Source organism: the organism of the source record quoted next, unplaced genomic scaffold (genome assembly GCF_019419815.1).
Source record: "Pyrus x bretschneideri cultivar Hongxiangsu unplaced genomic scaffold, Pyrus_bretschneideri_v1 Contig2, whole genome shotgun sequence".
NCBI classification, from domain to species: Eukaryota; Viridiplantae; Streptophyta; class Magnoliopsida; order Rosales; family Rosaceae; genus Pyrus; species Pyrus x bretschneideri.
This window is the reverse complement of record NW_025999501.1, coordinates 11,261,498-11,275,551: the sequence shown is the minus strand read 5'-3', so window position 1 is coordinate 11,275,551 and position 14,054 is coordinate 11,261,498. Positions and strand designations below refer to the sequence as shown.

The following is a 14,054-nucleotide window of genomic DNA, read 5'->3' as shown; positions in this document are numbered from 1 at the left end:
CGAAAGAAGCATGAGACACCTTTGCCATACTCTTTTCAAAGAGGAACGATACAAGATTGCAACTTCTCGAGAATGAGTTGTTATAAATGGCCCAAAGGGACATGATGATTGCCTAATATTTCCACAAGGTAAAGTCTATTTGCTGTGAAATTTCTGAATTAGATCCTATTGCTGCAATTATAGAAACCAAGGTAAAAAAGAATAATTATCCATGGTTGAGACCCGAATATCAAGGTTTCGTTGCTGCTGTACAAGGATGGCTGACCCAACCATCACTTGTTGAGTTTGAGAATTTACTTACCGATCAAGAAACATTGGTAAAGCAAATGGGAGGGGTCTCGTTATAAGGTGAGGAGAAAACGCTCTACATTGAAAGTAAAGGCAGCTTAAAACAGCGCGCTGGTGGAGGATCTAAATCAAATGGTGACAAGGTGAAAGGTCATCAAGGAGGAATGAGTTCTCGGCCAGGGGGAGCTTCGAAGTATCATGGCAACCGTGGTCAGTCCCAAAATAATAAAAGGTATGAGGGAAAATGTTACAATTGTGGAAAGAAGGCCACATAACGAATGATTGCTGGTTCAAAAAGTATGCAGAGAGTAATGTCGCCAGCTCAAAGGAGAAAAGTGAAGATGATTGGGACGTCGTTGCATCTTTAGTTTTAGAGGAAGAGTGGGACGCTAAAGCATTTTTCGCTATGGAGAAGCAAAAGTCAGCTCTCACAGCAACAAATCAGGAGTCGATTAACAACAAGAATGATTGGATCGTGGATTCAGGCTGCTCAAACCATATAACGGGTGATAAGAAAAAGTCAAAGTCTGACTGAGTACAAGAGAGGTCAATTGGTGGTGATGGCCAACGACTCGAGGTTACCGATTGCTCATATCGGTAATACAGTAATTGTGCCCCGGTACAACACTAACCAAGTGCCGCTTTAAGATGTCTACCATGTTCCAGGGATGAAGAAAAATCTGCTTTCAGTGCCTCAGCTGACGTCATTAGGAAATGATGCCTTGTTTGGCCCACGAGATGTGAAGGTGTACCGACACCTCATGATCTTAGGGACGTAAACAATGGAGGGACGACAACTGTAGTCAGTTTATGTAATGTCAGCAGAAACTGCATACGTAGACAAGACAAGGAAGAACAAGACATCAGATTTATGGCACATGAGATTGGGTCATGTTAGCTATCACAAGCTAAATGTGATGATGAAAAAGTCAATGCTTAAAGGGCTACCTCAACTTGACATGAGAACATACACGGTTTATGCAGGATGCCAGTATGGCAAAGCACATCAACTACCATACGAAGAGTCAAAGTTTAAAGCAAAATAACTGTTGGAGTTGGTTCATTCCGATGTGTTCGGGCCCATCAAGCAACCATCGATAAGTGGGATGCGGTACATGGTGACATTCATTGATGACTTCTCCAAGTATGTATGGATTTTCTTTATAAAAAAAAAATTTGAAACATTTTCAAAATTTAAAGAGTTTAAGGAGACAGTTGAAGGAGAAGTGGGAAAAAAGATCTGTTGCATAAGCACGGATAATGGAGGAGAATATACCTCAAATAAGTTTTCCCAGTATCTACGAGAATGTATAATACGTCACCAGTTCACATGTGCCAACATTCCACAATAGAATGGTGTAGCGGAATGAAAGAATCGACATCTTGTAGAAATATGTCGGAGTATTCTACATGTAAAAAATGTACCAGGAAGGTTTTGGGCTGAAGTAATGAGAACTGCAGCTCATGTGATCAACATGCTTCCTCAACCAAGGTTAGAATTTGTCTCACCCTTAGAGTAATTGTGGGATATGAAACCCACAGTTAGTTACTTTCGAGTATTTGGCTATGTGTGCTATGTATATGTTCCAAGTCATTTACATAGCAAGTTTGACAAGAAGGCAATCAGATGTATCTTTGTGGGATACGATAGACAAAGAAAAGGGTGGAAATGTTGTGATACTACAATTGGAAGATGTTACACATCACGAGATGTGGTGTTTGATGAAACATCTTCTTGGTGGTCTTCAAAAAAAGAGGCATTGCCTGATTCGAGAGAGATTGAAGATAAGCTGCAGCAGAAGATGGGGGAGCAAATTGTTTGAATCCAATCGAGACCAAATGAGTATGAGGATTCACTTGATGGTGATGATGTTGAGCAAGTAGTACCTCAAAACCCTTAGCAACCTAGCGTATATCAACAACCAGAAGAAGAAAGACCTAGTGAAGTGGAAGTATCAACTCCACGATCACAACTAAGGAGGTCAACAAGAATCTGGAAGCCAAATTCTAGATATGCTAACGTAACCATAGAAGAAGAAGCAGTTGAACTTGAGTGGCTCAAAGTTGGGAGAAGAAGTCATTGCAGTGGAGCTAAATCAAGCTTGGAATCTCGTGCCAAAGCGAAGAGATGTGAAACCCATATCACGCAAATGGGTGTGCAGGAAAAAGCTCTGACATCAACTCAACATGGAAGAAAGAATAAGCTGGTGTTGAGGGGAGTGTTGAAGATCAACAGCACCAACCCCAATTGGTATCTAGATTCTAGACAATTCTAGCAATGGCCAGTGCATGCATATTAAGAAAATGCTAGATAATTATAGCAAGTTGTTTAGTCGGTGGTTCATGCATATTAAGCTAAAAAGTTCTAGAAGCTTGTAACAAATGTGTGAAGCAAAAGCCTATGTCGGTGGGCTGTTCGTAGAAACAAGTAGATGGTTAATTATAATGAAAGCCCAAGTCGGTTGGGCACTTAGGAAGGTTGGCTGATCACACCTATAAATATGCGTGTGGTGTTGTAATCAAGTAATCAAGCAAGGAGGCAACCAAGTGAGAGCGAGAAGCAAGAGTAGTTTTGTAAGAGTGAGTGGTCTAGGGTTTGTCTTTATAAAAAAAGAGAGTGTCATAGCTTCTAAGGTGTGTCATTGAGAGTATGTGTTGTAATATTTTGTGAGTGTAATACAAGTAATTTTTTTACTTGTTTTATCTCTCCAACACTTGTGGCAAGTTGTGTACTCTAATTTTTCTCAACACACTTTTCTGAATTACACAACTAATTAATTTAGTGACAATATTAATGTTTGATCAGTAATGTGATCCGACCGATCATTATAAAACTTTGCCAGGAATAAAAGGTTGGTCATTTGAGCACCTATTTTTCCACCATGAAAGATGCAAGAAACTACGGTGAAGTTTCTATAGAGTTGATTAGGTCATGGTACGGAGCATGTACAAAGGGAACATGTCATCTAAGTCTGCGTATATGTATACACGGATGCTGGTGATAGTTTGACTGTGAATAAATAATTTTTTGTCGGATTTTTTCGATGAAATTATAGCTTTATCTTAATAAGAAAAACTAATAAAAAATATTTGAAAATTTTGAGTTTTAATGATAAGGATAAAATAAAGGGTAAATTGAATAGTACAAGGATTGACTTTTTAGTGTAAAAATGTGATTTTTTTATTAAAATGAATAATACTGTGCGCTTTTCGTTAAAACTCCCTTATTAATAAGCAAATTGATAGAAGGATTCTTGGTTTGCAACAACATGACCAAAAGGAATGCATTCATTCATATATCAGCTACATTGAATTAGGCAACTGAATTTCAAAGAACTCAGTGCTAACCTTTCCAGTTTTATATTTTGGAGAAGTTTCTGTGAAACTATGACTATTCATGGTCTTTCTACAATAAATTTTAGGGAATTTTAACGAAAAACTTCCGGCACTATTCATTTTAACGAAAAACCATATTTTTACACTAAAAAGTCAATCATATACTATGCACTTTATCTTTTATTTTATCTTTATCGTTAAAACTTAAAATTTTCAAATCATTTTAATTAGTTTTCTTTAAATTTTATTTTATTTTATTTTATTTTTGAACGCTCTTTAAATTTTATATCACAGACATTACATTAGTCTAGAGAAGGGATTCCAATTGCACTGTTCAAATGAACAGTGTTTAGACCCGGATTTCACTCTATTTACGGCCAAGCCACTGCTTTACAGAGTGGCCTTTGTGGTTTGGACCCGATTTTCGCTCTATTTACGCCATGCCATTGCTTTAATGAGTGATCTTTGTGGAAGGTTTGGGTTCGGGCTGGAACATTTTTTTATTTTTTTTTGGGTTTGGGCGGATGGGCTTTTGCGGGTTTGGGCTGTGGCTGGTGGTTGGATTCGGTATAAGGTGAGGTGGATGCAGTGACTCACCGACAAAGGCCAACCTTCAGCCTGCAGAATGGCAGAGGGAAGAGGAGAGAAGGAAGAGCCGTGCGTTGCAAAAGGGATGGGAGTAAAGATGGGAGGAGAGAGGGGTGCCCGAAAGTTTGGTTTTGTTTTTGTTGGCAACGGGTGCGCAGAGAGACGGCGAGGCAGGGGTGGAGGGCTAGGGGGCAGGGTTGCTTTCAGAATTTTTGTTCCGGCTGGAAGCCATTTCCGCAAGAATTGATGGGGAAGGCATGGTTGTGTGCAGTTTGTGGGGTTAGCCGGTCAGGAAGGGGTTACTGAAGGAGGTATGGGAGAGTTTGATTTTTCTGTTTCCTCCCTTGATTCAAAAGGTAATGCACTGTGTTCAGTTGGTGTGTCCTCTGATTCAAATTTAAAAATGGTTTCTTGACTGTTTAGTTTGTTGAACAACATCCTTTCCTACTTTCTAAAGCTCATTTTCTTTATTTAGCTCAGATTGACTCACTCCACATTCTCTCTCTGTCTCTGTGATTCTGGGTTCGTTCTGCCATTTTTGCTTCTGAAGAAACCTAATTGCAGGTTCCTTTTCCATTTCCAAGCTTCTGTTATGCTCTGTGCTGCCGTATTTTCTGTTGTTAATGAGGCTCGACTGAAATATGCATCAACTTGATTGATTATGCTGCTGTATTCTCTCCCTCTGCATTTTCTCTTTTTCTCTTTTTAATGAGGCTTTATGCTGCTATACCAAAATGATGAAATATTCATTTTTAATGATATTTATAGTTGGGTTTGTTTTAGTTCGGAGTTTTAATTTGATCAGTGTGCTTTTTTTGTGATTAGGATTTAGGACATTGGTAACTTGGTTGATTAGGAATTTCTGTGTTTACCTCCTGATCAGTATTCAAATTTAACTTTTTGTCATATATTTTCAGCAGATACTGTAGTTAATCAATTCATCCGTGACGTATTTAAACTTAAGTGAATTTTTAAATTCAAGTTTGAAAATCTTCTTTTTGGTGAAGCTATTTGTACAAGTAATGAGACTAGGAATGGCAACAGGCAGGTTGCTGCCTGTTTGAAAATCTTCTTTTTGGTGAAGCTATTTTCAGCAGATACTGTAGTTAATCAATTCAACAGTTAGGTTGCTGCCATTGTTTGTTAATTATTATTAACAAGCTTTTGTTGCTCCCATTGTCTGTTAATTATTATTAACAAGTTTTAAGGCATGAACCCATTGATTATTGATGGTTATTGGCGCAAGGCCATTATTGTTTCACCGCTGTGAGATTGTGTTGTTTCTTGAAGATTTTTTGGTGAGGTTCATGCTGTGTACATTTTCTTTTGTATTTTTTGCATTTCTTGCAATCATAAAGTGGGTTGAGCTTGGTTCATGAATAAAAACAGCAAATGTATTGACTTTTGGATGTGTTTCATGTAAAAACAGCAAGTTGTGATGTGTTTGTCGTTGTAAACTTGATCGGGAACTTTGGCTTTCTATGTGTTTCGCATGATAAAACAGCAAATATATTGAGCTTGAAAATAAGGGTTTAGGGTTCACTGTCTTTCCATGTATAGAAATTTACCCCTATTTTTGGTTTCTTTATAATTTCAATTATCTTTCTGGAACCTAATCCCTAAACTTATTAAATTCATTGATTAGGTGATTTTGGATTCAATCCCGATGTTCCTATTTCTCGGATTGGTGTTGTGTGCTACTTTCTGGTGATTAGATTGGTAAATCATTGCATTTTACTGAAGGTATTTGACCTGCCTATTTTAAACTTTTGAGCTCCTTTCGTCTCTAAAATGTTTGAATATAGTCGTCTTGGGAGTCTTAGTGTGATTATTCTTCTATTTCTTAGATTCAATATGTTTTTAATTTCTCATTTAATTGGTGTAGCTTTGCTCATTTAACCAGAATTTAATCAGATTTGGTCCTCGAATTTCTCTGAATTGCTAAAGGATTTATTTTCTTTGGAAATTTTAGAAACTCGGGTCATGGAGGAAGAAGGGTTCCTTGCCATTTTTAGGTATATAATTATGTGCCCTGATTGCATGTTCACAGCCTATTTAGTTAAATGGATTTTTTATTTATCTTTCTAAAGCTTTCATGCCTAGATTTTAAATATGTGATTGGTTTGTGAGTGATAAATGAAAACAATAATCATGGGGGCATTCTTATTTTTGGATTTTCTCTTCTGCATTTTTTCTTCTGTCCTTTGTATGTTTGCAGTTAGATCAATGGGTTCAACCCCTTGAACTGAAATTTGTTTGACAACCTTGAAAGTGTTTGGCTTTTTGGTGCTCTTTAATGTGCACTTTCTTTTGTTTATCTAGATTAGTGTTTTTCCAGCCCTTTTAATCGTTGTAGTTCACAAAGTCCTTATTGATCTTGCAATTGTTGTTTTTAATTTATCTTTGTTGGGTAGACGGCATGTACTGTGGGTTTCGGTGTTTAGGGAATATTCTGAGCTTCATTACCATTTTAATGGTTAGGGAAAATTTTGAGATTCATTAATAGGATTTTTGTGGCTAACATTCTTTAGCTAAATTCGTAATTATTTGGTGTTTAGAGTCCCGTGGATTGGTATCCATATCTTATAAATATGTTGGCCAAGACATATGTTAGCTTTCATTCTGCTTTTGCTTTCGTTTTGTTTTTTCATTTTCATTTCTTATATCTTGCTTTTGCTTTTGATGCATAGTTTGAAAGCTTCTGGATCATAATATGAATTCCGGTGTGTGCAATGTTTGTACAATTTGAATTCTCAAGCATGATGATATTGCCTAAACATGTAGATTTTACACTGCTTTTGTGCCATGCAGGTGTGTGTGAGTGTGTGCAGTGTTTGTGCAATTTGAGTGTGTGCCGTCTTAACTGCAGAAGCAAAATATGTGTCAAGTGCATGGTGCTTCTGTTTCTTATGGAAACAAGTCTTCTGCATATTTTTTGCTTTGAACGTTTGTGCTTGGAAAGTTAAGCTACTTGAACGTTTAGTTTCGTCTAGCTAATTGTACAATGTCTTTACATGTCAGCTCAGTTGAATGTATATAAAAACCAAGCCTGCTTATCTTTTTGACCTCATTCACTCGTGTCTCTCTATTCATTGATGATTGTGTTGAATTTATTTAGGTTAAATGTGTCTTATTCATGTAGTTACGCATGATGCATTCAATTCCCTCAGCAACTGTGGGCATATTTTCTAGTTCTTCCTAAGGTTGTGCCACAATGCAATCCAACGGTCGAAATTGTCTATATTTGAAGTCTTCAAGGTTATCCTAGCATAAAAATCATCCAAATCCAAAACTGTTTGGTCACTTAAAAATGTGCAAATGTGGTTTGGTATAAAGCTAAAATAGAGATACAAAAAGTTTAAGCATATAAGCAATTACTAATTTTGTTGACTTTTACTACGGATAACCGTTGAAAGAGAATCTAAAAATTAAATGGTTTCAATCATAGACTAAGACCCCGGAATATGATGTATCAATTAGTATTCATTTCTTTTTTTATTTCTCCAACATATGTAGTAGTATATAATCTCATGTTACATTAACATTATGCACACTATGCAAGGCTTTTTGTAATTCTTGGAAGTCAGGGAGGCTGTGTCCTTGGAATAATGGAGGCTGCTTGTAGATGACAGCGGCCACCCGAATTAAAATGCTTGCAGTTAGTCCCCAAATTAGAAACGGCCCTTGCTCTGATTCAAAATCGAAAAGATGGAGACTGTACTTGCAACCCCTCCATTCTCTCTCCTCAAATCTGTGATTATCATTCTGCATTACACAAAAAAAGAAACCACTTTTAATTACGTTTTGACAAAAGATTATAAATTGACATATGCATGCTCTGCCTGTGACCTTTGTAGGGCAATATACTATTTTTGTATGGTAGAAATAACCTTGAGAAACATCTCCAACTGGAACATCAAAAATGGCATCAACTTCGTCGGCGTTGAGTACAGGCTTGAAATCTTCAATTCTAGCTACTAGTCCGATCACTGGGACAACGGTGACCAAATGCTGCGCAAGGCAAACAAAAAAAAAAAAAAAAAAAAAAAAAGTACGTTCGATTCAAATTTCACTGTACCGATATGTCAAAAGAAAAGAAATGAGCATATACATGTATGTGGTACCTGGGACATAAAGCACTCTAGCTTTGCAACGACTTGAACTAGACTTGGATTGAGTCCAATCTCTTCCATGGCTTCCCTTAGTGCTGTTGCAGATTCATCTGCATCTTCCTTATCCATTTTTCCGCCGGGCAATGCTACATCTCCTGTGTAATCTCTAGAACAGATTTAGAAAACCATAGCGTTCATGGCCAAGTCTAACATTAATTTGAGACTATTAACAAAGAGTGCTGTTAAACCCACCCCAGTGACCTATTTCTCCACCCACTTGTTAATGAAAATTTTAATGACATATTTATCTTTTTATCAAAAGACTTTTAAACCCCTATGTGGTCCTACGTGGCAGTCAACGCTACTATTTTTGTAATGGCCAAGATTGAGTGGATTTGATCATACGGCTGGCGAAATAAGAGAAAACAGGGTGACCTGCCACTAACAAGTAATCACCTCCCATCGTCCTCAACGACACCGATATGCAAAAGTGGATATTGGTAAGGCCTGAATTTGAGGCAAGTGTGAGGGGTTTGGGTGTCAATTGGGGTTGGATTCAACAAGATGCACTTAAGCTTAAGAAAGGCAACATCAAAGCACCAGCTCATGATTTTCCGTAAAATGCTTCCATCTTTCCAACACCAAGAAGCTCACAACCTCATTGAAAGTCATTGGTGGGTTGTTTTGAATCCAAAGTTTCAGAGAACCAACAACATGCATAGAAAATGCAAACCACCAACTTGACCACAATAGCCGGACCCCGACCCACCACCCAAATCCAAAGTTTCATTGAAAGTCATGTGTTGGTGCGGCTAGAGTATAATGAAGGTGTAGCGATGTGACTAAGGATGGAGATCAAGATTTTTTTTTTTTTAAATATATTAAAGGTTATTTTATGAATAATAGTAGGTGGGAAAATAGCATTTTAATTTTTAAAATTTTTATGGTGAGTGAAATAATAATATGGGTGGGAAAATAAGACAATGGGGTGGGTCTAGTAGCATTCTTAACAAATAAGAAATTATTTCCACACATCTTTCTTTCCCTTGCATACCCCTATTTATTTATCCTTGGATTCTCCTTTGGTTTTATTCTATATAAAGGCCAGAAACAAATAGGGGCGCGAGGGTGAAAAGGAGCTTGATCATTCCCTTACAACAAATTTAGCATATTATACCTGGGTGTGATGCCAAATTCATGGATCTCCTAGTAAGAAGAACTCTTAGCTCACCCTCAGCACCCTCAAAGATGCATATCAGGACAGCTGCTCTTCTCTCTCTCAACCTCAACTTGACACAAGAACACTCTTCATTGCCGACTACTAAAGAGTTGAAGCTTATACCAGAGTTTACAGATCTATCGCTTTCGTTATCATCCTCCGATTTATCCAGTGCGGAGGGAGGTTTGTAAAACTCAAGCTGCTTGGCAAGCTTGTGTAGAGTTTGGCTTCTTCCCCAATCCTCTATGCTAGCCATTTGTAATTTTTGGCCGACTATATGCATGTTCTTTGCAGTATATAGACAACAGTTTTAAAGTAAATTATTCCTTGTATTTTTTCATGCCTCCATTATCAAAGAAGCTGCAAATCTCCATCGGAGCATAGGGAATGGAATTGGGGAGAATATTTGAACAACCATCACAAAAAATATTGGAATTTTAAGCCAACAAATTGACTTGGGAATATGGTTAAAGTTGGAATGGGTGGCACTGTTTAGAGGACCACGCTTGCAATTTGCTACGTGGATTCCACAACTTATATCAGCCAGGGCACTATATTACTTTGCAGAATTCATTCCAAATTCAATTGATATTCCATCAAGATCATGCCTTTGGAATAACAATGATGTTGGAATATAAATATACCTCAAGGGATACGAATTTTTTGGTTCGGTGCCATGGTGAGTCTCATTTATTAATTACTAGTCATATTATCAGTTAATATTAAAAAGTTACACGAAAAGATTGTTTGACACAAGTATCGACTGACAATACATGGTACGGTTGGTACTTGGTTGATATTTAACCGATGGCTTAAATTTACTTGTCCAGTAGATACTAGAAGTTAGTACAGGTGCAGCGGTATTCCATTGCTTAGTACAAGTGTAGTGGTATTCCATTGCGGCAGATCAATCTTCATACACGTACTAAGAAACAATTGCTGCCACTTCTGCTCACTGAATCCTCGTTTAGTCTGGGTCGCCACTTTGATGATTCCCTCAAACTCGCTCTTATGGGGTTGGGTTTTTTTGGTCAATGATTTTCTAGTTTGTGGCATCAGACATAGAAACTGAACATATAAGCAGAAAGACCAATGGGGCTACATCCGTCATAGATTTTCTTTGGTCTACTAGATTCAGCCCATGAACGTGTCATAATATATACACACATTTATATTGTATCACAATTAACTCTATCACAAACACAAAATAATATAAGAAAAAAAAAAACTAATAAACTTCATTTTAATTTCGAATCTAGTAAACATGCTTACTGCAAACCCACAAGAGTATTGGCTTGTTTGACTCCAATTAATTTTGAAAGAAAAGCACTTTCAAATCGCTTGAAGAACTTTCAGATGACAAATAACACTTCTAACAAAAGTGCTTTCACTAAAGACCATTATTATTATAAATGCTTCCTATAAAAGTATTCACAAACTACTCCTAAGTCATGTTGGATAGACTTGACAATTTCTTACACAACTTGTTAATGATACGAAAATAACGGGTTTCGGGTTAACATGATAACTAATTAAGTTGTTATCGGGTCACACGATAAGAACCCGTTAATACTGGATCCTTGACATGTTTACGTGATGGTGACACACGGATACCCCATTTCGCCAAGTTAAGAAAAAAGTTATTTTGAGGATTTTAATTTTTTATACTACAAAACAACTTACTATAAGATGTATAGGTATATATTGTATAACAAATATGTATTATTGTATTATTATTCTATATAAATTAAAAATTTTAAAATTTATTTTTTTAGTATACTATAGGCAAAAAGTGAGATTAAAAAAAATATAAAACACATTAAAAATAAAATATCAAGTAATTTAAAATAACTAAACACATTAAAAAAAATTATAATACAAGTGCGAAAAATGTGAAGAAAATATGCATGCGCTCGTGATCACATCCTCTAAGCTTTTTGGATGGGTACATCATCTTTTGAATTTTTATTGTAAAAAACGTGCAAGGTTCCTCAACCTTGAAACAAAACTCCCTTCATTTTGCATATCCTTGAATATTTGGTATTTTGAAGTAATGTTTTTTCATTAGGTTCTTATTTTGGGGTATATAATACTTCAAAGACAAATGTTTTTTTTTTCTTCATGTTTTGAAGTAATATTATTGTGACAATGTGGTATGCATGCTTATACTAATTTAGTATTATGTTTTCCATTTTTTTTGGGTCAAGTCATGCTTTTCATTTTCATTATTCATTGATTTAAAATATATTTTCATTAATGGGTAACTAGTCGGGTTATACCTGATAATATTAACATGTCGATTTCAGGTTGGATCATATTACCCGTTTACTTTAACGGGTATTACATGACACGACTTGTTAAGATATCGGGTATGACATGAAAACGACACGAATATGAAAAACACGATACGAATTTCTGGCCTAATGTTGGATAACTCCATTGCATGAGAATCCTCTCCAGATCCTCTTTGTGAGGATTTTGGGATCCTCAAATTATGTCTGTTCATCGTACATCATGCGGCCAATTTTTATCAGGTACTATTCATATTTAGTTTTAAATAAAAATATTTAAAATAATTTCTGACCGTATAATGTATGATAAACGGACATGATTTGAGAATCCTTACAATGAAGATCCGGAAAGAATCCTCATAAAAAGGATCCGAAAAGAATTCTCATTCAAGTCCATCAACGTACATTAGATCAGATGAGAGGGAACATTGTATAGACTCATAGATGTTACTTAACGGCATATAGTTGTGAACTTGATTTGTGATTAGATGGTAGCCAGACGTTGTGTCAAATCAAATGGTAGTATATTATACGATAAATATCAGTTTACTACTTTGAAGTGTCTTGGTTTTCAATATTTTATACATGAAGTTTTTTTCATCCTAGAGTGGTACATAACGTTATAATTTTATGACACTTTCATACATCCATTAAATGTACTGTTAAATCAGCAGTCAACTGATGACGTGACATTTATGTAGACCCCAATTTCCCCTTCATGTATGGTTACCTGATGCCATGGAGGGGCCTACCCCCATTTCAGCTCTTATACATGCCGCTACCATGTTAGCGAAGCTCATTACTTTTCGTTTTCCTATAATTGGAACCATAGTAGGGTTCTACCCATTTATTGACCCGACCAAATTAATTTTTTTTATTACATGACAAGAATTCAAACAATTTTAATAAGGCTTTGGACCTATTTGATAAGAATAAAATATTCTTAGAATTATTCATTGATACATGCTTTTTCCTTTCATTTATTTTAGGATCTGTCGTGGTCTTATGATTAAATGTCATATGTGAATATGGTCCTACTTGAACATAAAAAAATAATTAAAAATAAACTTTTAAAAAGAAATATTTTTTTTTAAAACTAGGCTTTTTTTTTTTTTTTTTTGTCAATCCAAGTAACCTCATCCCTATTTCGATCCAACCAGCAAAATTAATAATTTGAAATCCCCATTTCGTTCTTCACCATTGCCACCTCCAGTTCCATCGACCCATACCCATGCCGGTAAGAGCGGATTGTAATCCCCGACCCATCATCCCAACTCCACCGTCTATTCGTAAGCCCATCCCTTCCCGTCGAATCGCCAAACCACCTCTTCCCTCATGGTCAAACCACTGCCGCTGTGAGCGTCCAATCTGCTGGACCCATTTTCCTCGTCGCCGATGGATCTGCGGTCGCATTTGAGGGCGAGCATGGTGACAGCGTCGAAGCAGGAGAAGAGAGAAGGGGTGATACGGAGGAGATCCAATTGGGCATTGAGGGAGAGACGCTGACAGACCGGTGGGCCTCAATTTCCTCCTCCGTGAGCGAGTCGACCGGAAAACCCACTGATATTACAATTACTGGCTTTGACGTCGACGTCTTTGTTGAGGTTGGTGTGGCGGTTCTTGGCCAACGACGGAGAACCATTGGACACTGTGAAGAACTTCTTCCTGCGACGGCGTCTCTTGGCTCGCAGATTGGGTTCAACAGGGCCCGATTCGATAGGGTTTTGGAGTTGCTGTTGATCGAGAAGGGTGTCTTTTGATTTCATGGTTGGGTTTTGAGGTGAAGAGGATGGAGTTGGGTTTTGAGATGAGGAGGATGACCGTTTGGAGCAGGAGTTGGCGATGGCCAAGAAGGAGAACGAACTGGGGATTCCGGATTAGGCCGCAGCGACGATGGGTTGTCTTCGGATTCGGAGTTGGTGACGGTGGAAGACGCTGAATCGATGACCGGCAGCGGTGCTGCTGCTAATACTTCTGCAACTTCTTGAGATGCAAATGGACGGGATTCTTTCTTTTATTCCAGTTGAACGGGAGGTAAGAGAAGGGAGTGAGTTGCAGATCTGGGAAAGGGAAACCCATATGCAGCACAAAAAGGGAGTGGATTCATTCCCCCGCCGCCCAGTTGAAGGGAGGGAGGGGTCGGGGGTTGAGGTAGGGGCAACCTAGAAACTTTTTTTTTTTTTTTTTTTTAATTTTTTTTAATATTTACGGGGCTCCTAT

The 14,054-nt window shown here is 37.3% G+C and overlaps 1 protein-coding gene, 1 long non-coding RNA gene and 1 pseudogene across 4 annotated transcripts; 1 reads left to right on the top strand and 2 right to left on the bottom strand.

The window, feature by feature from the left end:
- Nucleotides 1-3,993: 3,993 nt before the first annotated feature.
- Nucleotides 3,994-7,282, top strand: LOC125476634. Of its 2 annotated transcripts, XR_007257943.1 has the most exons (3): nt 4,104-4,568; nt 4,693-5,955; nt 6,185-7,282. It is a non-coding gene; the product is annotated as an uncharacterized LOC125476634 (long non-coding RNA). The 2 variants fall into 2 exon arrangements; XR_007257942.1 differs by having other exon boundaries at nt 3,994-4,568; nt 4,693-7,282.
- A 256-nt stretch (nt 7,283-7,538) lies between these two features.
- LOC103930172 lies at nt 7,539-9,900 on the bottom strand (annotated as a pseudogene).
- Nucleotides 9,901-12,754: 2,854 nt separating this feature from the next.
- LOC125476745 lies at nt 12,755-14,054 on the bottom strand. Of its 2 annotated transcripts, none has more exons than XM_048583195.1 (2): nt 13,435-14,054; nt 12,755-13,263 (listed from the first exon to the last, which is right to left on the bottom strand). In XM_048583195.1, exons 1-2 carry the CDS (start codon nt 13,598-13,600, stop codon nt 13,118-13,120), a joined length of 312 nt encoding a protein of 103 aa, XP_048439152.1. In that variant the 5' UTR covers nt 13,601-14,054; the 3' UTR covers nt 12,755-13,117. The 2 variants fall into 2 exon arrangements, with proteins under 2 accessions (XP_048439152.1, XP_048439153.1); XM_048583196.1 differs by having other exon boundaries at nt 12,755-13,266; nt 13,438-14,054.